Consider the following 25,666-nt stretch of genomic DNA (forward strand, 5'->3'; position numbering starts at 1 on the left):
CCCGAGTTCATTTGGACCGATGGTTCGGTGATTTTTGCTAATGTGAACGCTGTCTACCGAACCCAGGTACGGACCCGGGCCTGGACCAGGTTCCGCTAGAAAATGGGGGTCTAAGGTACGGTTCCAAAACTCAGTGCAGTTTGAATGGGGGGGGGGGGGGGCACATTAATGTGCATTAATGAATGCACATTAAGAACCAAGTTGACATTATATTGAACATGGAATGCAATGGCATTTATTGTGCAATAGAATCTTCTACTGGTATCTTCTGCCAGTTAATGTTCTTGAATGTCTCTCAAAATGGTATCCCCAGAGAACCTCTGCTTTTTATTTTATTTAATCAATCAATATTTAATGTGTTTTTAATTGTGAACTGTCAGTATTACCTCCCTGCAATTAATTTCTAGAGTTTTTATTTAAAAATAAAATGACTTCAATTTTGTGCCACAGAACTTTGAACCATGATAGAGAGTAATCACAAAGGCATCCAAAACATACAGTATAAATGTAGCAATCACACAAATGTTTGAATATAGAGCAGTTATGCTGTATCTGATATAAGTGAATGAAATAAATGAAATGGTCAATATGGCTTTTGCATGGAAAATCTGGTATATTTTTAACTGTTCATTAAAATCAAGGTCATGATACATCACATATTAGAAACAAAACAAACAAAAGAAACCAACCGCTCCAAGCCCAGACATCATTTCAGTGAGAATCTGATGAAGTCCACCTGAATATCAACCTGTGCAACAGAGATAAACAGCAGGTGATTATTCTGTTTATTCTCACTACCACACTTTCCAATAAAAAAAACATGTAGTTTGCCATCAAACATACAAATATAATACAACTGAAAAATGTTCGTTCATTAATCAGTTGTTCACTCTAAACACTGATCGGTGAAAGAGTCAACACTAAGGGCAGACTGAATGACATGAATGACAGTGTGTGGGGATGACGTGTGACATCAAAACGATTACTTGGGAGTTGTTTTCCATGGTCTGTCTCTCCAGAATTCAAACAATTAAAATGGAAATGGAAAGAAAAGGCCTGCATCATGGAGAGAAGTTACTGTATATCTATCAAACACACAGGACTAGTCAGAGGAATAGTATGGTGCCTTGTGGAACTGTGTTACAGTACAGTGGTTCTCTGTAGGCACGCTGGCACACAAGGCACGTATGCCATAAGACAAAATGAGGTGAGCCTTGGAATTTTGAGGAACCCAATGCCTTTTTATATAGGCTCATGAAATAATACATAGGGCTATTTTAAATACATTAAATGACAGATTCTTAATTAAAAGCTCAGTCAACATCATGTGAGCATACAACTATTGTTGTGGTCTCAACTCATGAACACTCTGTATAGAAAAAATGCAGGCATCTGAATGAACACCTATAATAGCCTTATACTATTGTGTGTGACATAATGTTACTTTATAATTGGTGACCATGAATCGGTGTGCCTTGGTGTTTTGGTTAGACCTTTGGTGTGCCTTTGCCCCAAAAAGGACAACCACTTCAATCTCCCAGTTAATACAATCTGCTGGACACACTTTACTTGGATGGTCCCCTATACATGGTCTACAGATGCTCAGATTATAACATACTATGGATGGCACTGTTAGTTAAGGTTAGTTAAACAGTTGGGCTTGGTTAAAGTGATGTTCAGTAACTGTTTGATGACCATTTTAAAGACTGCAAAGTCTCTCTCTGTAGGTTAACTATTTAAGTAGAGTACCACCACTCTCTAAAGTGTGTTATGTACTGACACATGACTTACAGATTTCTTTTTATGGAACTTGTATGATGCAGGCAAGTCATATCTTAGCTCTGTGGAGAATAAAAACATAATTTAAAAGAAATATTGGATCCCACTGTCGTTTAGAGAACTGTAAAAACACATCTGAATTCTACGGACATTAAAGTTTACCTGCTATTACTTCCATTTTCACATTCCAGTCATTGGCCTTTTTCTGTATATGCTGAGATAGTTGAACATTGAAAATGTACAATTACAGGCAAAGTGTAAAAATGAACTTTAAAAATTTGTAATTGACAGAATCTGATTTAAAGATATGCTGACTTACTTCCCGTGTTGCCGTTTTGTGAAGAGAATACACAGCTGTTTTTGCCATGGTTATTGCAGTCTTCAAAAACTTCATGTCAATACCTTCATAGAAAAGAGGAATGTTGAATTATAATTGGTATAGCCTACGCCTGACTTGTTACAGTGGCCCAACTAATATCTCACCTTGATTATGTTTTGTGCCAAAAGGAGGATTCATAATGACTGTATCAAATTTTTTTGCAAATGACATTGTTTCAAGAGAACATACATCGCACTGGACCACATCCATGTTTGAGAGTTCAAACTCTTCAACATTTCCTTTGAATATGTCCACTGCGTCTTCGTCAATTTCGAAACCAACACATAACCTAGAACAAGAAACCAGACATGGCCATATATTGACAAAAATCCTGGAAAAAACAGGTTCAGATAATAGCAAGAGAGGTGTTCTCTTTACCCTGCATCAAGCACTGCAGCTCCAATACTGAGGACTCCACATCCACAACCCAAATCTGCAACCAGCTTACCCTTAATGTCATCAAATGTGTTATGGATGGTGTAAAGCATGCAGCCTGAAATAAATAAACAAAAAAATAAATTATCTCTCTTTACTAGACTTCGCATCTAATGTGAGCAATGTCAGGTTTACCTGCTATGTGAGGGCTTGTTGGATACTGTTCAAGTAGAATTTTTGGTTTCTCGAACACGTCCACTTGCTGGAGGCAACTTTCTAGCTCTTTCAATTTCATTGCTGCCCCTACTAATCTTTCGCTACCGCTGTTGATCTGCTTTGGACGAACGAACGCAATGTGGGGTCAGTCAAGTAAGTTCAGGCATTGAAAACGGGTCTGCCTGCCTGCTCAACTCCTCACTACATTACTACATTAGCCTACTGCCAAATTATCCTGTACATGGAAAAAGCTGTTAACACGGACTACAAGGCAAGGCACACTTCCGCGAAAAAAAGTTATCCTACGTGCAACATGGGACTATGGAACAACTGTTCCGCAAGAAATGGTCCAACGGCAGCTGGTCTTCTTCAGTCGTTGTTTGGTCGTGTTACTTATTATGACCATGCATACCCTTCAGACAGACATGAAGCATATTATCCCTGTCTTTATTTAGTGTGTGGCTTAAATGGCAAGATAAACTGTACCTATTATCTATGCAAGCTGTGGATCGCAGGTGATATAAATGCTTATATAGAGTTCACATTCATCATGCTATGTGTATAAAAACATTTTGAGGGAGACCGCTGTCATGCGAAGTAAGCGTGCAAGTAATTAACCTAAAAATAGAACTGCATGGTCATAGTAGCTAGTTAGATAAGCAACCTAGCAGCAATCACATCTGCCCTGCCTCTTGCAAATAATCACATTGCCAGCAGGTTGGTTGTACGACGCTCACGGACCGTATCGCGAGAAAGACCGAGAACGTAGCAACAAGACAACAAAAATAAATTCTGGACAACAATTCAGAGTTCATGATGGCGGCGTCGATGTTACGCCGGGATAAGAAAACAACAGCCGCCACTCTAAAGACAGAACTAAATCGAACTGACAACAGTTCTGGAGTCAGACTACTTCAAGAACTGCTTGATAATGTTTTAAATCCTGAAAAGCCAGCGGCGGATACAGAGGCCCTTGAATGGTGTAAATACCTATTGGCAGGAGGGGAAGGATTCGAGGAGTTCTGCAAGACGGTCCGGTCCTATGACAACGCTACCTTGTGCGGCTTGGTCTGGACAGCCAATTTTGTGGCGTACCGATGTCGGACCTGCGGAATTTCCCCTTGCATGTCATTATGTGCGGAATGTTTTAACAACGGCGATCACACGGGCCATGATTTCAATATGTTCAGAAGCCAGGCTGGTGGGGCCTGCGACTGTGGAGACAGTAATGTCATGCGGGAAAGTGGGTAAGTCGTTAGCTAGCTGGCTAGTGATCAGGGTTGTCATCTATTAACAACGAGCTAATATATTTAGTGAATGTCTGATATGCAGGGGACACACGCAAACCAAAGACAAAACTGTTAAGAAACAAGGGAAGTCACCTATCTTAGTTGGCTTGCTAGGCAGATAGGCGTAATGCTAGTCTGCTAACTTAGCAAGTTGTAGGTGGGAGAGTATGCAGCCCTGCCTTTCCGAGTGACAAAGTTTATTTTTAACTCAGTAAGAGAACCATCGCTGTGTGACAGGTCGTGGCGTCTTTTTGTCTTTTTTACACCTTAGCGTGGGGCATGAGAATACACGTTTATCAAGTTGATTGTCTTTTCATCGGTGTGATCAACAGTTAAATGTCAGAGTTCTGTCAGAAGTCGCGAGGTGATCGCTGTGAAGATGAACTAAATTAGGCCTAGTTATTGTTCTGTTACGTTACTGTACTGTAAATGCATTGTAAAGTGACCCCTACGTTATATTTTCGCATGTTTTCTGTAAATAATATTTTATAGCATCGTAATAATTGCATTCCTTTTATGGTAGTTTCTGTCAATGCAGGGAGACCTGTCATTGTGGATTTCTATCAGGATTATTTATAAGGTCAAATGTTTCTACAACAACATTTTTGTTTAATTTTCCTGTTGTAATATTCATAATGGTAAGAATGTTTGGAATTTTAGTATGTATGAAAACCACTGCTCTGCCTCCATCCCTGTGGGTTAAACACTCCCACTACTACTTTGACAAGTCCAGTAAGACAGTGTGCTGTTGATGTGTGTGACTGACACTGTGTGGTGTTGATGCGTTGCTTTTGGCAGGTTTTGTAGACGGCATCGGTTAAAAACAGGGGAGAATGTTCCCACAGTACCCAGGGACTTGCTGCTGATGTCTGAAATGGTGCTACCTCGCTTCATTGTCAGCATCATACAGTATTTAAGGGATGGATACACAGAGCCAGGTGAAGCCCGGGAGTGGAATACCATAACACTATTTGAGACATGCATGACAGATATTGTACTGTTTTAAAGGTTAACTTCAATTTTGAAAATGTGGATGCAATTCTGCCCTCACCTAAACTACACATAGTAGCCTTTGATATAAGTATTTGATTGTTTAGTTGGCTGTAGTTGTTGTTATGGTTCTGTAAAGTCAGTCTGAATTAGGCCTATGTGTCTTACACCAAATGTAGCTATAGATTTTAGGAAATATGTAAAAAAGTCTTGTAAGTCTTGTATGGTCGGTTTGTCTTACCCTCTATGACACACACACACACACACACACACACACACACACACACACACACACACACACACACACACACATTTACTTTACTCAGACTCATCACCAGAGAGGGACCTGCAGAAGGTTCTTCAGCAGCTGGAGCCTCAGATATCCTTCCTGGAAGAGCTTACAAAGATGGGTGGGGCCATGCGGACTGTGCTGACAAAGATCCTGACCAATCAGCAGACCTTTAAAGAACTCAGCATGGGTATGTTGTTTACCCCAAAATGACACATGGAAAAACACCTCTTCTTTAGGATGCTCATTGTGTTTTACAACTTTGCTAGTGATGAACTTGACTTTAATATGAAAGGTCCAGGTACATAATCAATCAAGTACTCTTTTTGTCCAATTCAGAAGTCCTCTTGTGTTTGTTTACAGTCCTGACTATATGGGAAATGTGGTGGCTCTGCCTGAGCCATAAACATCTTCAGTCAATCAGTGCATTGCTTCAGAAGCATGCAAAGGAACAGTGCAATTTCATTGGCTGTTGAGCTCATAACATCAGCCACCATTCACCAGTGCTGTGGACCTTTAAGCATGCTTGTTTGTTGCACTAGTGTCATTGTAAGACCAACCCCTTTGAAATTTGTCTTGTTGAATTTGACTGTAATTGTTAAATATGACCAGTTTTCACGATTTGAGTTGAAGGAGAATGTAATGGGCTGAATGTATGGGGTACATAGGGCTGTAACGATTTACGATTCGAAACCGAAATCGCGACATTCATATCCACGATACTGTGTCGCGGTGTGAAAAGGCGGTCGGCCACCATAAAAGGTTATGCGGCCGCAAAAGCAACCCACAACTCCCACTTTACTTATCGGTAGCCTACGTTGTCCAAAAACAAATAAATAAATAAATAAATAAATAATTTCATACCTCTCCTTGCTTTCATTGTAGACTATGTGTGCAACAGTATAGAAGTAAACCCTCTCTCCTTGCCCCGCTCTCTCTCGCGCTCCCTCCCTCTCACTCTCCCTCCCTCTCCTGCTCAATGAACACGCGCGACTTAAATAAAACATTCACAATCGTGAAAGCAAGGACACATAGACGACTAGCTAAATTACTATTAAATCACTGCACATATTTGTTTAAAACTCTTGCATTGAAGTTGACTGATCATCTCAATAACAACGTTTCCCAAAAGGGCCTGTCCCAAGGAGAACAAGTATTACCTTGAAACTTAAACACACATGGGGAAACTGAACAGTCCAATCAGTAGACTATGATAGGCTAAGCTATATGCTACTTTGTTTACTATATTACAGCTTAATTAAACAGGTAGAGTTGTAATAAAAAATAGTAGGCCTAGGCTATAGGCTAATCTGCATAAAGTGTGCTGTCATAAATATCAGTCATTCAGAAAAATATTTTTATATCAGGATATAAAATAATAGATATATTATATTGTAATCCTCTGGTGTTCTGGTGTTCCGCCAAAAAAAAAAAAAGAAAAAAAATCGAGATTCGTATCGAACCGTGGGTCAAAAATCGTGATACAAACCGAATCGTGAGGTTGGTGTATCGTTACAGCCCTAGTATGACATCACCACTGTTGTTGCACTATACTCCTGTTCTTGCTTTTTTTGGGGGGGGGGCTTTTTATGCCTTTAATTAGATAGGATAGTGGAGATTGACAGGAAGTGAGTGGGAGAGAGAGTCGGGGTGGGATCCGGAAAGGACCACGGGGCAGGAATCGAACCAGGGTCGCCGTCGTACGGTGCAGGTGCCCCAGCCAGTCGCGCCACTGCTGGGGCCCTGTTCTTGCTGTGTTGCTTCCTCACTAAATGTCCACGTAGCATTGATGTAGCAGAAGTGACGGGAGTAATTGAATGATGTGTATAGTCACAGAGTAACACACACCAAAACAGGTGCTGAACTCTGGTGATACAAATAACTGTGAAAATTGAAGAAAAATGTAATTTTCTTCTTATTTTTAAGTACTTGAATGATGACCAGAAGTGTAGCCTAATAAATTATCATTAGGCTAAATGTACCAGTGTAGGACAAAGATCAGGTCAGAACTAGATTGTGCCTAGCCTATCCCACCAGAGGTTTCATTATATGTAGAAAGGCGAAACGGATTCCTGATAAGCTCTTCTTATCTGTTGTGCTTTATGTATGCAGTGCACAGAAGGTGTGAGTTCACGTCTCATGTCACAGAAGCCTTCCGGAGTCATTTTGCTTCCTTCCTGTTTGATTGGTTGTCAAGTTTATAACCAGGATAAGCCAAAACCATAGTCATAGTAATAGGGATGAGAAATGAAAACTGATAGTCAGCCTTTAAAGTTGCATTGTGCCTTATGTGTTCACATTTTTGTATTCAAGTTCAAACACCCCTGGACAACTGATCACTGGCCTCTTGAAATGAGGAAAATTACTTTTTGAGTTATTGGACAGTTATTGTACTTCATTCTATTTTATTACATACACTTAAAATAGAAGCAGTTTATCTGTAGCGGTGGAATCTGTAATAATTTAGTCATGGATAGCCAAGTTTGTAACTGTATACTGTCATATGGTTAATTTATATATTGACTGTATAATATCATACGTTTAATTTATGTAGTAACTGTATAATATCATACATTGAATTTATGTAGTAACTGTATAATGTCATACGTTTCATTTATGTAGTAACTGTATAATGTCATACGTTTCATTTATGTAATTTAGATCAGATAATAAAAAAAACACTTTTCTTCTTTATCCACTCACCTCAGGTCAGGAAGAAAACGTGTATGCAAAGAATAACTATGATAAGTATCTGTCTGCACTGAAGAGCTCGGGCCTGGTCACGGTGGAGGAGAAGGGAGCAGTGGCAGCAGCCGCGGCTGGAGGAGGAGGTGCCGAGGCTGGGGCAACGGCTGGAGCAGCGTCCCTAAGCTTACTGGGTGAGGCTGGGCTAATGCCTATTGTAGGGTCTCTTAGCTTACTGGGTGAGGCTGGGCTAACGGCTATTGTAGGGTCCCTAAGCTTACTGGGTGAGGCTGGGCTAACGGCTATTGTAGGGTCTCTTAGCTTACTGGGTGAGGCTGGGCTAACGGCTATTGTAGGGTCTCTTAGCTTACTGGGTGAGGCTGGGCTAACGGCTATTGTAGGGTCTCTTAGCTTACTGGGTGAGGCTAGGCTAATGGCTGGAGCAGGGTCCCTAATGGCTATTGTATGGTATTGTATTGTAGCCACACGAAAGGTCACATGCTCATGCAGGTCAAGCCAGCAAGATGTTTGATTTATTTATTTATTTTGTGATGGATGTCATTTTAGGTTGTGTGGTGCAGTAAAACCTTCTTTATGGAAATCTGATTTTTCTTTTTTTTTTTTTTTTTTTTTTTTTTGTTTTTTTTTTGTCTTCCTTCTTACACATGAAGAATGTTTTGTGGATTATTCTTCAGTTTAAACATGACATCATAAAAATCCTAAACATAAGGATGGCCTCAGAATCTTTAGAAATGTGAAATGTCCTTGTACCCTCACAAGGTATAGAGGAATTAGCTCTAGCCTGTGTTGTGTTTTGTAAGTATGAATGTTAATGGTGTTTCTTCCATGCACAGTATCCAGAAACAAATGCTTGACAATATTTTTCTCCTACTTCCTCGTTTATAGTGAAACAATTAATTCTCTGGTTGTGTTTTCTACAGGAGCCACTGCTGCTGTAAGCTCTGTTGAATCCAGTAAAGAGGTAGGCGTTTGTCTTTGTTGGCTTGTTTTTGCATAATGTACGAAGGAAGCCGTATGGGCTGCAAACAGTTTGATAGAATATTAGCTACTTAGCAATAGTTTGATTTAGACGGTGTGGTGTGGTTGGGTTTCAGGAGGACCAGGATGGAGGGCAGAGTGTGGGGCAGCGCAAGAGAGTGAAGCTCAGCAGCACCACCAAAGGTAAGGGTCACGCTCTGCCCACACCTCTCTCACAGATCACCCAGGGACCGCTCACGGACCTCACATGGACCTCACACGGACCACCTACAAACCGCTCACAGAGCACTCGCGAACCTCACACGGACCACTTACAAACCACTCACAGATCACTCACAGACCTCACACGGACCACCTACAAACCACTCACAGATCACTCACGGACCTCACACGGACCACCTACAAACCACTCACAGATCACTCACAGACCTCACACGGACCACCTACAAACCACTCACAGATCACTCACGGACCTCACATGGACCTCACATGGACCTCACACGGACCTCACACAGACCACTTACAAACCACCTACAGACCGCTCACAGACTTCTCAGACAGTACACAGACCACTTACCGACTTCACAGACGGTACACAGACCACTTACAGACATCAGACGGCTCACAGACCCCATACAGACTTATCAGACCGCGCACAGACACTCAGACTTCATAGACGTCACACAGACTGCTCATAAACCACTCACAGACTTCCCACATTCTTCTCAGACCACTGACACTTTCACAGACCAGTCAAAGACCGTTCACCGACCTTTCAGGCTGCCAATGGATGATCTTTCTCTCTCACGCTCCTCTCATAGACCACTGACCGACTGCTCAGGCCACTCCCAGTCCTCCCACAATCCACTTAGAGATCGCTCACGGTCTGATACTTCTGCAGTCTGCCACAGTTCTGCCCATGCAGTCCCCCAGGCTCACAGAACTCTGATGGTCCTCTCACAGATCGCTTGCAGTCTAAATTACAGACCCGTTACAGACCATTCAAATTGTGGCCCTTTTTTTGGAGCAGAGCGTATTGGCAGGTTTTCATTTGGGTGATGAGAGAAGGTCGCATTACAAAGTTAAGGGGGGTTAGAATAGATTCCGCATGTCCCCTATGTGCACAAGATTAGCTTGTTTAGCTGTAGTTGTTGTAGAGGGGAGAATATGTGTGTGCATGTGCTGTTCTGCAGAGTGCACCGTCTCTGCTGGAGAGAGGGGGGGAGAGAGAAGAAGAGTGAGAGAGAGATGGAGAGAGTGTGTGAGTGTATGATTAGTGTAAGGGTGATGTGCTTGTTTGGATGCTGCGTGTGCTGTTCGGGTGTTCTGGGAGCGCACTGTCTCTGAGAGTGTGAGTGTGAGGTTAGTGTGATGGCGATGTGCTGTGGTTATGGTGCTGTGGGAGCTAGAGGCGATTGCTGAGGCCTGAGGCGATAGTGCCGACTGTGCTCTCTGTCTCCTCATAGTGCTGTGTCTGGTGGTCTCACCATAGAGTCTTCCGTCTTTGTATTGCTCTTTCTCTTACACACACACTTTTTCCCCTCTCTCTCTCTCTCTCTCTCTCTCTCTCTCTCTTGCCCCAATCTTCCTCCCTCCCTTTTTTTTCTTTCTTTCTTTCTTTTTTTCTTTCTTTCTATCTCTCTCCCCCTTTTCTCTCTCTCTCTCTCTTTCTCTCTCTCACCCCACTCTCTTTTTCCTCAGACCCATCGATCATGGACACTCTGAAACACAAGTGTTTCTTAGAGGAGTTGCTGTTCTGGACGATAAAGTACGAGTTCCCCCAGAAGATGGTCACTTTCTTGCTCAACATGTTGCCCGATCAAGACTACAAGGTATTCCACTTTAGACTTCTCAAATTCAAATTCTCAAATTCAAATTCTGCTTTATTATCATGGCAAATAGTTAGACATTTGTATTGCCAAAGCATACATTGAACATACAGGTATAAGACATGGACATAACAACAGACAAGAAATGTATCAGTGAATTATGTGCCTAAACAGACATTTATATAGGCAGCCTATAGTATGAATTATCGTAATGTCATTTCATTTTTAAACAGAGGATAGTGAGGGTGAGCGTGTGTGGCTAGAGACGCTTCAGTTACATGCCTGGTGCAGGCTTCCTTTTAGGCGATAGATATGAATTTGAAATAGAGCTTCTGTGGCCACGGACAAATTGTAATATCTTTTATGTCCGTTCATAATACATGTGGTAAAAGTCTGACATGTTGCATTAATATTTAGTTCAGTGTAGAAGTAAGCCTACAGAGTCTCCACAGCAAACATGTATCAGATGTTCAGTGAAATTAGGCCCAAAATAACTCCTAGTATCATCTGATTTGTTCCTTTGTCTCTCCGTCAGTGTTTCAGAAATAGAACAGAGGCTGATGTCACTTTTGTATGAGCCAGATAAAGACTGTATGATTATGATCTCATTTCTGTTGTTGATTGACATCTGCGCTGACAGTAGGGGTGGGACAAAACATTGTGATGACGATGTATTGTGATCTTTCTGCTTGTGATGCATTATCGATACACTTACGCCAAACATCAAACACCCCCAAACCCTGATCACACTCTATATTCCCAACCTTCCTCTCTCTCTCTCTCCCTCTCTCCAGATCACGTTCACCAAGACGTTTGTGCAGCACTACGCTTTCATCATGAAGACGCTGATGAAGAGCCAGGAGTCGGACACCATGTCCAACCGCATCGTGCACATCAGCGTGCAGCTCTTCAGCAACGAGGAGCTGGCGCGCCACGTCACCGAGGAGTGCCAGCTGCTGGACATCATGGTCACCGTGCTGCTCTACATGATGGAGAGCTGCCTTATCAGGAGCGAGCTGCAAGGTAAGGGTCTTCATTCATTCATTCATTCATTCATTCATTCATTCATTCTTTCCATACACATGTCACTGTGCTGCTTTGCATAAGGGAAGCTGCCTTATATGGAGCAAGTTGTAGTTTGAGGGGATTCATTCATTCATTCATGCCATATACATGTCATTGGTCACCATGCTGCAGGTTTAGAGACTTAATTAATTCGTTGCCATGGCGCCAAGCCGCCGCTCGGACGCTTTTTGCTGTTCTCCCCTAACTTGTGCTTATATTTACTCTTTTACCTTTTTATTAACCCCTAATTTTTTGCACTTTTCCACTGCACTGATTACGATTATGATGGCGTTACACTCCAAACATCGAAAATGAATTGCCTTTTTTTGTTTTGGGATGTTTTAATTGACGATTCTACCTGGCCCGACTGAGATTCTCCGAGATGCATCAGGGAACCATGGAGACGATCTCGGCAGAAGGAAAAAAACACCGAGGAAAAACGAGCGGGGCCCATGTGAACAGATTAAGGAATAGAGCTCATAGGCCTCCACTGCCTAGCATTCTCTAGCCAATGTCCAGTCTCTTGTGAACAAGATGGATGAACTAAGAGCGAGGATACAGTTTCAAAGAGACATCAGGGACTGTAACATTCTATGCTTTACTGAGACATGGCTAACTGAACTTGTTCCGACAGTGCCATCACTCGGTGGAGTTTTTTTCTCTGCTGCTCGCTCTGACAGGACTGAGGAATCTGGAAAATCGAAAGGTGGCGGTGTTTGCATCATGACGAACAGCAAGTGGTGTGATCCTAGAAATGTCACCGTTCTGTCAAAGTCCTGCTCGCCTCATCTAGAACATCTAGCGATCGTCTGTCGACCCTTCTACCTGCCCCGCGAGTTTACTTGGGTAATATTCAACGCTGTCTACATTCCTCCACAAGCCAACACAGATGCTGCGGTTTCAGAATTGCAAGAAGTGTTAAATAGACAACAACACACGCACCCTGAAGCTGCGCTTATTGTGGCCGGTGATTTCAATCAAGTACATCTGAACCGTCCATGCCTGAATTTATTCAACACATTCACTTCCCTACACGTGGTGACAACACACTGGATCACTGCTACACACAGTTCAAGAACAGTTACAAAGCGAAGTCTCTACCAGCTTTGAAAAATCAGATCATGCCGCTGTTTTCCTACTGCCTATGTACAAACAGAGAAGTCGGACGGACCCCCCCAGTGAAGGAGGGTCAAAGCTGGACTGACCAATCGGAAGCCAGGCTACAGGGCGCCCTTAGCAACGTTGACTGGGAGATGTTCAAGACGAACTCTGCTGACATCAATGAGTTTACGGAAGTATCATTGAGTTACATCAATATGCTAACTGATTCCATCATCCCAACTGTAAAGATCCGAAGCTTCCCTAACCAGAAACCATGGGTGGATAGAGAAGTGAGAACGGCATTAAAGACACGCACCATGACTTATAATGCTGGGCTTATTTCAGGGATATGACGGATTACAAAGCAGCATCTTATAGTTTACGTAGTGCAATTAAAGATGCTAAGCGGCTATAGAGACAGAGTTGAAGCTGATTTCTTGGAGGGTGATCCAGCATGAGTGTGGAAAGGACTCAACCATCACTGGCTTTGAAAGAAAGTCCCCCCTATGATGAATGTGAGTAAAGCCCTCCCCTGATGAACTTAATGCTTTTTTTTGCTCGCTTTGACATGAAAAAAAACACAGACTATATTGGACTAGCTGCAGCATGTGAAGCAAATGAGGATGCACCTTTCTGTGTCTCTGAGGTCGATGTGAGCAATGCCTTTAGGAGGGTAAATTGTAGAAAAGCTACTGGACCGATGGAATTTCTAACAGGGTTTTTTAAAATCCCGCGCTGCTCAGTTAGCTCCTGTGTTCACTTCACTTATATCTTTAACACATCATTGGCTCAAGAGACAGTTCCTACTTGCTTCAAGCAGTCTGTTATTGTTCCAGTACCGAAAAAAACAAAAGTCCATCATGTCTGAATGACTACCGCCAGTAGCCCTGGCGCCTACAGTGATGAAGTGTTTTGAGAAGCTTGTGAAAACATTATCTGCTCATCCCTCCCTGCCTCCTTCCGACCCCCAATTTGCTTACAGAGCCAACAGGTCTACAGAGGATGCCATCTCAAACCTCATGCACACCACCTTAACTCACCTGGAGGAGGGAATGGGAATTATGTGAGGATGCTGTTCATTGACTTTAGTTCAGCATTCAACACGATAGTACCTCTCACCTTGGTCACAAAGATGAAGGCCTTAGGACTGAACACCACCCTGTGTCACTGGATATTTGACTTCCTCACCAACCGTTCACAAGTGGTTAGAGTGGGGGGGGGTCTGACATCTGACTCATTAACCATCAGCACTGGTGCTCCCCAAGGCTGTGTTTTTGAGTCCACTGCTGTACAACATCTACACACATGACTGCAAAGCCAGCAGTAGTCATACCTCCATCATCAAGTTTGCAGATGACACAGTGATCTTGGGCCTGATTAGTAACAACAATGAACAGTTCTACTTGGATCAGGTTGATGAGGTGGCAGTGGTGTCAATCTAACAGCTTGACACTGAATATCAATAAAACCAAGGAAATGGTAGTGGATTACAGAAGGCAGCAGCAGAACTACAGTTACACCCCACTAATGATCAGCGGGCAACCTGTAGAGAGAGTCACAAGTTTTAAATACCTTGGTGTCCACATTACTGAAGACTTAACATGGACTGTTAACACTCAATATGTTCTGAAGAAGTCCAGACAACGACTCTACTTCCTTAGGTCAGCTAAGGAAATTCAAAGTTTCTACATCCATCATGAAGGCCTTCTACACTTCAGCGGTTGAGAGTGTTCTAACTGGTAGCATCATCACCTGGTATGGGAACTCCACAGTTAGAGATTGTAGTACTCTGCAGAGAGAGTAGTGCAGCTCAGCTGAACGCATTATAAGAACTCAACTCCCTGCTCTACAAGATATCTATTCCAGAAGAGTACTCCTAAGAGCCCAAAAGATTCTGAAGGACTCTTCTCATCCTAACAATGGATTATTCCTACCGCTGAAATCAAGAAGACGCCTATGTAGTAGTCACAAAGCCAGAACTGAGAGACTCAGGAGAAGTTTTATCCCCCAGGCCATCCGGACTCTGAACTCACACTATACTGACTTTGCACACATTCATCCCTCAGCACTCTCAAACATTTCCCAACTCTGAACTCACACTATACTGACTTTGCACTCATTCACTCCTCAGCACTCATGACCCCCCCCACACACACACACCCACACACACCTACAAGACTTTTAGCACTTTTACATCCCTCTCCCTATGCTACAGACCTTTTATTTATTTTCTTATTTCATCACACGCCAAAACACACACACACACACACACACACACACACATATCTGACTTTCTCCAACTTTTTTACTTTTTTTATTTATTATTTTTTGATTTCTCCTCCATCTACCCATGTCCTTGATTGCCTAGCCTTTCTCAAAGTTCTCAATGTCTCGTTTTAAATGTCAGGGCCCTCGGAAGTCTACCAATGAAGTGTGGAGATACATTGAGCCTCGTAAATGGGTGTAAAACAGTGATTTATTTGCATGGCTAGCCCGATGTCAAGCACCACTATTGAAAAAGCTGTTGGTAGCATCGGCTAACTAAGCCAGATTTTGGAGTGCAGGGGACAAGCCGAGATGGGCTATGAGACATAATGCTCATACTCAGTATCATGTTTCAATACACTTTAGGTCAATATCACACCGGAATTCTCCTTTAAGTACTCTACTCTATGGCCTTATATGGAGTGTGAGATTAAGAGCTTTGGGATAAGGAACTCATGTTCTTGTTTTCATTGATAAATGTTTCTACATTTATGAATACATATAGTGCATCCATGCGTGCTTGTGCTTGTGTTAACATCTAAATACAAATGCCAGCATTCATTGATCTGTTCACGCCAACATGCATATTGGCACTTCATGGCACAGGTTAAAAATGTTAACACGTAGAGAGGAGACAAAAAAACCATGACATTTCACGCATAGATGCATGTCTATGTAGGTCAGTTTGCCATGGGCAGGCGCAACAGTCCAGCCTTATAGGGGCAGTCGTGACGGCTCAAGAGGAGGGTTGCTTAGTGCATCAGGAGGGTGTTCTCTCCTGTGAAAAATGCAGGGCCATTTAGGAGTGACTTCTCCAGAGAAAAGAAGCACATTAGCGCACTGCAGACACGTTTGCTGACAACATTGAATCAGGAAGGGAGGGGGGCAGTGGAGGACTGCCAGAGATGTCCTGGGCAATTTGATGTTCAGCGTATCAGTTTACACAAGCAGACTTCAGAACTAGAACTCAGGGATGGTGAGATGGCCAGGCTCTGATTGTTAGAGTGAGTGAGAAGAGTGTGTGCGTGAGTTTAATTTGAGATTTACTACGCTCTCTAGCCCTCCCTTGGGCCTCGCCATGGCATCGTGTTGGACGTATCGTTTCATTTCGTGGCGCTGCGAGGTGGCCCAGGTCATGTTACGGCGGTTCACGCTTCCTGCTGGTGGCTGAGGTGCTGCATTGATTCGCTGGAGTCTCTGAAACCTTATGAACTGTCATGGCCAGCGGTAGCAGAGAGAGAGAGACTTAGCAAACAGCTGGGTGTTAGCCAGCTTCCCCTTAACGCCTAACAGTGTGTGTGTGTGTGTGTGTGTGTGTGTGTGTGCATGAGTGCGCGTGTGTGTGTGTTTGTGTGTGTGCGCGTCTTGCAATTTCATTGCTTTCAATTGGAGTGTCCTGACTGCAAGTGACATGAGCAGCGTGATGCAACGTGACGTTTTGAGAGAACTTTTTTGTCGGACGCCCCATTTCTATTTTCTTTCTGTTGCTCGCGTCACTGCTATATGTTTTGTGCTGTTCTAGCATTTCTGACTGACAACTTTATTAATAGTAGTGTCAAAAAACCCTTTGACCAGTAGATGATGCTGCAGTCAGTCATCTGGTTTTTATTGATTTTCTTTTTATTATATTATTATTATTATTATTATTATTATTATTATTATCTGAAGCTTATTCAGGTTAGGGAATGTTATCAAAAATGACAATTAAATAAATAAATAAATTAAGTCATTTATTTCAAAGATTTCATGCTTAATCTTCTCTTTTCTTCATTTCTCTTTTCTTTTCCTCTCTCTCTCTCTCTCTCTCTCTCTCTCTCTCTCTCTCTCTCTCTCTCTCTCTCTCTCTCAGATGAGGAGAATAGCCATCATGTGGTGGTGAACTGTGGCGAGGCTCTTCTGAAGAACAACACCTACTGGCCTTTAGTTAGTGACTTCATTAACATTCTCTCACACCAAAGTGTCGCCAAGCGCTTCCTGGAGGACCACTCCCTGCTTATGCTCTGGATGAGCTTTGTGTCCTTCTTTCAAGGTCAGTCAAGAACACACACACACACACACACACACACACACACACACATACGCAAAGCTGGAGTGGCGCTTCGGGAGCTTCGGGTGGATTACTGGTGGGTTGTTAACGGTCTGGGCTGATCTGAATATTGTGAGCTTAAATAAGTTTTTTGACCGAGAAGAATGGGGGACAGTGGAACAGAGGAGGTGAAGGAGACGGAGAGGGAGTGAGAGACATAATTCCTTTTGTCCCTCCCTCTCCCTCACTCTGCCACTGCAGATCATGTCACTGTCTCCGACAACCTGTGTGTTGTGTTGCTTGCCCTGGATGGCCTTGATGGAGGGGAGTGAGGAACCGGGGATGCGTTGGGCAGTTTTCACACCCTCTGCAGTGCTTTCCGGTTGTAGGCAGAGCAGTTGCCATACCAAACTGTGACACAGTTGGTGAGGATGCTCAATGGTGCATCTGTAGAAGTTCACCAGGATCTGAGGAGACAGGAGGACCTTTAGTCTCTTCAGAAAGAAGAGACGCCGGTGAGCCTTTTTGATCAGGGTAGAGGTGTTGAGGGTCCAAGAGTTGACACCTCCACCTCAGTCCCGTTGATGGGAATGGGGGTGTATGTGACCAGTGTACCATACTGGCCTTTTAAAACCACTTGCATACACACAGACACACAAACTGTACAGGAAAATGTTGTCAGAGACGCACAGCTTGCGCAAGGAATGAGAGAGGTCAGGGGTCCTGCAGGAGTGATCGTGCACAACAAGCCTGGCCATGCCACGCCACACCATATCGCACCACGCCACGCCATATCGCACCACACCACACCACGACACGGCATGCCATATCGCACCACACCACACCATGCCATATCGCACCACGCCATATCGCACCACACCATGCCACGCCATATCGCACCACACCATGCCACGCCATATCGCACCACACCATGCCATGCCATACCGCACCACGCGATGCCATATCAACCCGACCCTTGAAATAGCCTAGAGATGCAACCAAAGCCAAAGTGACCCATGGTATCCCCTTTCACTAACAAGACCCTCACACATAGTGTCCATTATGGTCTCATGTGATCTATTTGTATTTGGACGTCTAGTCATCTGGGGACTGATCAACTCCACCTACAGGTGGATCTCAAAAAATTTGAATATCGTGGAATAGTTAATTTATGCCTGCTAATTTATTTCAAAAAGTGAATCTTTCATATATTCTATTAGATATAAAGTGAAATATTTCAAAGCATTTTTTGGTTTTAATCTTGATGATTACGGCTTACAGTTTATGAAAACAAAAAATCAGTGTCTCAAAATATTACACTAAAGAGGTCATAATACAGAAATGTTGACCTTTTAAAATAAATGAACTAATCTGACTAATCTAAAATAGTTAATTTATACACTCAATACTTGGCCAGGCTACTTTTGCACAAATTACTGCATCAACGTGTCATGGTATGGAGGCAAACAGCCTGTGGCACTGCTGAGGTGTTATAGAAGCCCAGGTTGCTTTGATAGCAGTCTTAGGGTCGTCTGTATAGTTGGGTCTGGTGTTCCCTCTTGACAATAAACCATAGATTCTCTGTGGGGTTTGAAAGTAATTGTGGTGAATAATAACTTAATATTAATCTTAGACTGGCAAACTTCAGGTAAACTCAGGAATCAGGTTTATTCTGTTACAAGCAGAGAGGGTACAAAAAAAATGGTCTATGGTCTATGTAGCCTAGGCCATGTGTTACGATAGGTTATAGGTTACACATTGTAGGGCAAGCACTGACTTACAGGCGGGGTTTCAGTGATGTCACTACCTGTGGCTAATTGGTAAATTGAACACCTGTCGTAACCAATTGGAGGAGAAACTGTTTTTGGCAGCAATTCGTTATGCAAGGCCCAGCGGGAGCTGTGGCCTGTTTGTCCCCGCACGTTGCTGCCATTTGTGGACTATATTTTGGTTTTGGAAAAAGCACCATCAAATTATAATAAAAACTTCAACGTGTACGAGAACCATCACTTGGGCTGGCCATAGGGCTACAAGTATCGGAGAACCGGGCCGGGAGCGCGAGGATGCCACAGGTAGGTGACCGCTCTCTGATTCTCCTGCCAAGCTGACATGCACACACACACACCACAGTTAGGACCTACTTCCAAGTTTGTGCACCACACGTAGGGCTAGCGTGGAGGGTGGTTCTCAGGTCTTTCTGTGTTTGTTTCTATTGGTTGCGAGTTGCGGTAGGCTTTTTGGTTTAATTGAACATACCCTAGACAACGAAGAGCTTGAGCCAGGACCGCCTCTAAACACATGGCACAAGGCCATGGCCTGGATCACCCTCTCTCTCTTCTTCAGTTCCCTATCTAGTTCTAATCTTAGTCTGACAAACATTGCAGTTTAGTTACTTTTGTATGGGTTAAACAAAGGAAGAATTTATGTGCCAAAACAAGCCCACTTGGTTGGTTCTCCACTTGGCATCAGACACACCTACTCACACCTATCTGAAGAACATGAGGAGAGATATCTTATATATCAGAAATATCACTTATAGAATGTTCCAAACATTCTCACAATCAAATCATTACAATCCTTGTACTGAGACTATTACAATGATACCAAACATGAATATATTTACATTTCATGACACATGGATACAGTACAGCCAGGTAACATCCTTTGTCTTGTGGATCTCATAGCCCTTGGAACCAGGACATTAGCATTTCATTGGGGGAGGGGAGGGTGTCTTTGTTTTAAAGCCAAAAGGGCCACATGGCTAACTGAAACTAGTCTAGAAATTAAATTATTAATAATTTTAACCGTAAAATTATTGCCATCAGGTTCAGGTCAGATGAGTTGTCTGGCCAATTAAGCACAGTAATACCTTGGTTAGCAAACCAGTTACTAGTAGTTTTGGCACTGTGGGCAGGTGCCAAGTCCTGCTGGAAAAGGAAATCAGCATCTCCATGAAGCTTGTCAGCAGATGGAAGCATGAAGTGCTCTAAATCTCCTGGTAGAAGTTTGCATTGACTCTGGACTTGATAAAACACAGTGGACCAACACCAGCAGATGAAATGGGACCCCAAATCATAACGGACTGTGGAAACTTCAAACTGGACTTTAAGCAACTTGGACTCTGTGCCTCTCCACTCTTCCTCCAGATTCTTGGGACCTTGATTGGATCCTGATTAGGCTTGGATATCGAATATCGAGTATTGGTTGGAACCGGGACTATATTTGCGATTTTCCCGGAATCGTTCAAAAGTTCAAATTTCGATTCCTAGTTTCGATTCCCAGTCCGCCGACCGGAAGAAGAAACGGCTGAACACCAACGAAGATGCGCATAGTTCATAGAATTAAAATTCATGGAGAAGGTCAGACTATTTCATTCAGAAAGCAGGGTTCCCGCGGATCCTTAAATAGTCTTAAATACAACTGAATTTTCGAAAGAGAGGTATTAAATGTGTGTATGGGACCGCCAGCGAGTGCAAGAGAGCGAGTGATGTCTCAATCCAGTTTTGTGTATTTAAAACGCAATTGTATAATTGACTAGGCTATTAGGCTACGGGAGGAAGTGTAGTGGTTGCAGAGTGAAGATGTTTTTCACGGGTGTGGTTAAAGGTGTGAAAACAGTAATACAGTAGGCCTATGTACAAAATAATATGCCTGACGTTTTCGTGGTGTAGCTGAGGTCAGAGAGATATGCGTCATTCCACGTCAGTTCAACCAGGGCCCACGCACTTACGTCTCAAAAAATTCTGAAAAAATTACCAGGTGTACCTATGTTACCCAGGAGACACACTGCAAAATTACTCTTATGTAAGATCAATACTTTCCAAGATACAGCCAGTTTTACAGGGGAGGGGGTGTCGATTTTGTTCGGCCTTTTTTTGTCAAAGTTCACAAGCCCACAGCAAGAACTAAACCATGTAGGAGGCTCAAATTTTGCATGCTGGTACATAAATAGGAATAGTATGTAGCAAAATCGTCACGTTTGGTCTAGATAATCCTGCATGGTCATAGCTGTCCCTCAAAGTTGATACAAATTTTATTGGAGTTTTTGGCTGGGCTCTGTTTAAGCCTTCAGAAGACATATTTGTACTCAACATAGGCTCTTGATTTATTTTCCTTACTGAGATAAGTAGAAACACTCTCACAAAAAGCAATGAACAGAAAACAAATCCCTTCAGGGTCTGAACAGCAGACCTCACAAGTCTGAAAAATAATTTTGGTTATCATTTTCAGAGCACCCAAACACCTTGTGGGAATATACAAAGATTTTTTAAATATATTTTTCTTTATTCTCCATAATTCCTTCTTTTTGAAAACACCAATTTGACTTGTCTTATGCAAATCTTTTCTTTTTATTTTCCACCCTGAACATGGGCAAAATGCCCCATTGACATTAATATGATATGATAATAATTTTTTGAGACCTAAGTGCGTGGGCCCTGTTTGAATTGACGTGGAATTACCCATATATAAGTAGCCTACGTTGAATGACAAAGCCTACGGTAGAATGAGCGGGAGAAAGAGTGATAGGTTGGCCATACGTTCGAATTTAGGCCGGACATATGGATTTTAAAAGCCCTGTCCGGCGTTCGGTGCAACCTCTAGCCGGAAGCTCATTTGTTCTCCTTTTTGGAGTTGCGCTTGGCATCTAAAATCGTTGATCGGACGCAGCATCGTTTCACAAACTATGGACGCGAAGACTGCTGGTCAAATTATGTTCAGTGCTTCGCAATCAGGAGGAAATACTTCATATGTTAAGTTGATCTGTTTGCATCTTTCCAAGTCTGTCTAACTGTCTATCTGTCTAAGTTATAATAGCCTACTTGTAATATCTGCCAGCAGCTTGCTTGCCAGCGTTTCCCAGTAGGCTAGGCCTACTTCGCAAAAGTTGTGAACTATAACCGCATATTTTTTGAATGTCGGCGACTGGCTACATAAAAAAAAAAACGTGCGTTCATAATACGTGCGTGCTTGAGATGAAACCAGCAGTTTTCAGCAGGATCATGTGAGGAGGACCTGTCTCTTAATTCATTTAAAACAAGTCAATGGTTTTACAATGTTTCAGTCAAGCTTTGGTTGGTTTAGATACAACTGGTATGCTAAATGTAAAGTAGTGGATTAACTTTAATTTGCTGTGCTGCATATTGGACAATAGATGCACATAGTAAATTATATAAAGTAGGCTTATTAAAATATGTAAATAACTTAGTCTAACTTTGAAAAAAATATTGAAGGGAATCCAGTCCAGTGCACATGTCTTTGGCAAGTAGCCTAGGCTACTACAGACACAGGTGAAGAACAGTCAGCCTCAGCAGTAAGCAAAACCAAATATGTACAGCCAGCTTCAAAAGTAAGCAGCCTAGACCCTAAAATTGGCCATTTATAGCTTTGAAGGTAATTCACACACAATTATTTTTCTTTCGCCAAAATATATTTGGTAACTTCTGTAGACATCCAAAATGGGGTGGGGGTTAAAATTAGTAGGAAAAAAACGATTGCATAAACAGTCATATATATCTTTTTGCCGTGGTATAGTCTTAAGTTTCATTTAGATGTCTTGAAAAGGTCTTACCCTGAGAAAGACCATTGATTAGCTAGCTCATTTAAAATATCCTAAACTTTTTTTGACCCTGCCTCTTAAAAAAAATCGGAATCGAGAATCGTTAGAAACCGGAATCGAAATAAGAAATCGGAATTGGAATCGGAATCGTTCAAATTCAAACGATACCCAACCCTAATCCTGATATCCAAATGAAATGCAGAATTTGTTTTTATATGAAAAGAGGAGTTTGGACCACTGAGCAACGGTCCAGTCCTGTCTCCTTAGTCCAGTAAGACGCTTTAATCTTGTCTCTGATTCAGGAGTGGCTAGAACTAGGAGCCTGCCACTTGTAGCCCATTTCCTGGACACCTCTGTGCGTGGTGGCTCTTGATGCAGACTCCAGCCTTAGTCCACTCCTTGTGAAGTTCCCTCAAGTTTTTGAATCGGCTTTGCTTGACAATTCTCTCAAAGCTGCAGTCATCCTTGTTGCACACCTTTTCCTACTACACTTTTCCTTCCAGTCAACTTTCCATGAATCTGCTTTGATACAGCACTCTGTGAACACCCTGCCCTTTCAACAATGACCTTCTGTGGCTTACCCTCCTTGTGGAAGATGTCTTCTGGACAACTATCAAGTCAGCAGTCTGTCCCACGATTGTGGTTGTGTTTACTGAACCAAACTAAGGGATTAAAGGCTCAGAAAACCAACATTTCTGTATTATAACATCTTTATACTAATATTTTGAGAAAACTGATTTTTGATTTTCATGAGGTTTTAGCCATAATCATTGACACTAAAACAAAAAATGGCTTGAAATATTTCACACTGTATGTAATGAATCTGGAATATATGAAAGATTCACTTTTTGAAATAAATTAGGGAAAACTTTTTTGAGACCCACCTTTATATTTAAATTCCAGGGAAATGTCCCCTCTAAAAGTATTTGATATATAGATGCTATTTACGTGGGGCCATATTCATGAAGCATTTTATCTTACCGCTAGGAGTAATCGCACTAAAAGTCGCACTAAAAGTTCTTAGCTAGGAGTTTTCTCTTAAAACCTATCCACAAAGCCACTCAGGCCTATTCTTAGTAAGAAAAAGTGACTCTTAAAATAAGAGAAAAGCTCTGTTGCTATTGTTGATGTAATTACTCATGCACAAGCTTGATTGAAGTGACCACGTTGATTGGATGATGAATATAACGCGGGAATGATGCCCAAAACTTCCCCTACAATGATGAGTGACAGGTGACAGGGCTTTGCTGGTGAGAATGTGTGCGCTACACAAGTAGCCTACTGTAAAGGACATAAAATGATGGAGCCTAAATGAATAAAGACTAAGACAAATGACTAAAGACTAATGAAATACACTACGGACTGATGCAGTATCTCTGCAACATTTTTTAAATTGAATCTGTATGAAGACACATTTGCAAAGAGGAGAAGCAATTTCATTTTATTTACAATGGAATATTACATTTAGTTTACATGTTGATAATGAATGGTTTTGGTTGTTGTCGGTGGCGTTATTACATCCCTTAGTTACAATGCACAATTATTCCCTCGCTCTTGTAGCTGCATAAACATTTCAAAACATCGCGATGTGAAATGGTACAAACAGGATTGCTTGTGAATAGGTATTAGTGAGTTAGGAGTCCTCTCGACTTCTTTTAAGCTGTCCCAGACTTATCTGCTATTTGTAGGGGTAACATGCTTTATGAATTAATCTTCAAAAAAAAAATTTAAAAAAATTAGGAGTCCTAAAGTTACGAGTGACATGCCCATTATTTTTTGGAGTTTCCCCTAAATTCACCAGTTAGGAGCTACTTTTAGCCTTAAGATTCTTTGTGAATACGGCCCCTGGTTTCAATCAGCTATAAGCAGAGGTGTAAAAGTCCGGCTTCAGAAAGTAAATGTTCTACCAAGTATTGGTTCTACTTGTGCATTCCACTACTTAGCTCATCTACCTGGCTGAGGAATTGGGCCAATTAGAATCAGCTGCTTTAGTGAATGGTTGGAGCAAATATGTGGTAGGACTTTTACTTTCTGAAAACTTTTACACCTCAAAACTTTTACACTGGCCCTAAGAAAGTTCACAACCTGCTTGGACCTCATTGAGTGGTGCTTGTGACCACATTTATTAAACTTATTATGAATTTATTATTTAATATATTCTTGCCTGTAACTAATAATCCTGCCTATTTGAATTTTAAAGTGTTTTTGCTATAAGATGCTCAAGATTAAACACTTTTATTTTGTTTATTCTCTGGCTCTGTGGTGCTCATATATTGCATCACTATGTGCCACATTTAGTCATTATTCATCTTTAAAAGTTGCTGTCTATCACTGCTGTGTGTCAGACCACGGACATGCGCCCGACATAAACACTGGACAAAACTCATTGATTGCATGCTTGTGGTTTTATTGAAGACTTCATCTACAGTGAAGAATAGAGAAAAGATGAACATATGGTGATCAGATCATGCTGCCACGGCAGTCCCACCAGGGAACTTTCTCTTGACCTTTACACCATCACGAAAAAGCTTGGCAGCAGCTTTACCAGGCTGTGTGAAAATATAATCAAAAGTCATGTTAGACAGGGATGCATTAATCTCACCTTCTCCTGCTGTTTGTGTTGGTGGCATGTCACACTGAGTAAATATAGGCACCTTACATTCCCATTTCATCCATCCATCCATCCATTCATTCATCCATCCAATAATCATCTAAGGCTCAAGATTAATATGTTTTCTTCTGAAATCACACCATGGCTTTGCAACCCAGTGTTTTGTATAAATCGTGAGCTCGTGGGAAAGTCTTTTGTCTCTAAATAGGTG

The 25,666-nt window shown here is 42.1% G+C and overlaps 2 protein-coding genes across 2 annotated transcripts in view; one reads left to right on the forward strand and one right to left on the reverse strand.

The window, feature by feature from the left end:
* Positions 1-609: 609 nt before the first annotated feature.
* On the reverse strand, positions 610-3,176 carry mettl5 (methyltransferase 5, N6-adenosine). The gene is made up of 7 exons (XM_048238642.1): positions 2,729-3,176; positions 2,537-2,651; positions 2,263-2,447; positions 2,099-2,181; positions 1,942-1,993; positions 1,792-1,841; positions 610-748 (listed from the first exon to the last, which is right to left on the reverse strand). Exons 1-7 carry the CDS (start codon positions 2,826-2,828, stop codon positions 707-709), a joined length of 627 nt encoding a protein of 208 aa, XP_048094599.1. The 5' UTR covers positions 2,829-3,176; the 3' UTR covers positions 610-706.
* A 261-nt stretch (positions 3,177-3,437) lies between these two features.
* Positions 3,438-25,666, forward strand: part of ubr3 (ubiquitin protein ligase E3 component n-recognin 3) — a 73,883-nt gene continuing 51,654 nt past the window's right edge. Inside the window, exons 1-9 of the mRNA XM_048238643.1 lie at positions 3,438-3,996; positions 4,837-4,976; positions 5,355-5,507; positions 8,026-8,196; positions 8,944-8,984; positions 9,118-9,184; positions 10,703-10,833; positions 11,625-11,853; positions 17,111-17,290. Coding sequence (XP_048094600.1) covers positions 3,563-3,996; positions 4,837-4,976; positions 5,355-5,507; positions 8,026-8,196; positions 8,944-8,984; positions 9,118-9,184; positions 10,703-10,833; positions 11,625-11,853; positions 17,111-17,290 — 1,546 coding nt within the window. The 5' untranslated portion in view covers positions 3,438-3,562. The remainder of the gene's footprint in view (positions 3,997-4,836; positions 4,977-5,354; positions 5,508-8,025; positions 8,197-8,943; positions 8,985-9,117; positions 9,185-10,702; positions 10,834-11,624; positions 11,854-17,110; positions 17,291-25,666) is intronic.

Source organism: Alosa alosa, chromosome 3, assembly GCF_017589495.1.
Source record: "Alosa alosa isolate M-15738 ecotype Scorff River chromosome 3, AALO_Geno_1.1, whole genome shotgun sequence".
Taxonomy (NCBI): domain Eukaryota; kingdom Metazoa; phylum Chordata; class Actinopteri; order Clupeiformes; family Clupeidae; genus Alosa; species Alosa alosa.

Bases quoted from the DNA above. Each gene is read 5' to 3' on its own strand.
- mettl5 (XM_048238642.1), bottom strand. From the start codon at position 2,828: ATGAAATTGAAAGAGCTAGAAAGTTGCCTCCAGCAAGTGGACGTGTTC. The intron at 2,448-2,536 runs GTAAAGAGAACA...TTCTTGTTCTAG, and splicing joins GCTGCAGTGCTTGATGCAGG to GTTATGTGTTGGTTTCGAAA. The intron at 2,182-2,262 runs GTGAGATATTAG...TTTTCTATGAAG, and splicing joins TGGCACAAAACATAATCAAG to GTATTGACATGAAGTTTTTG.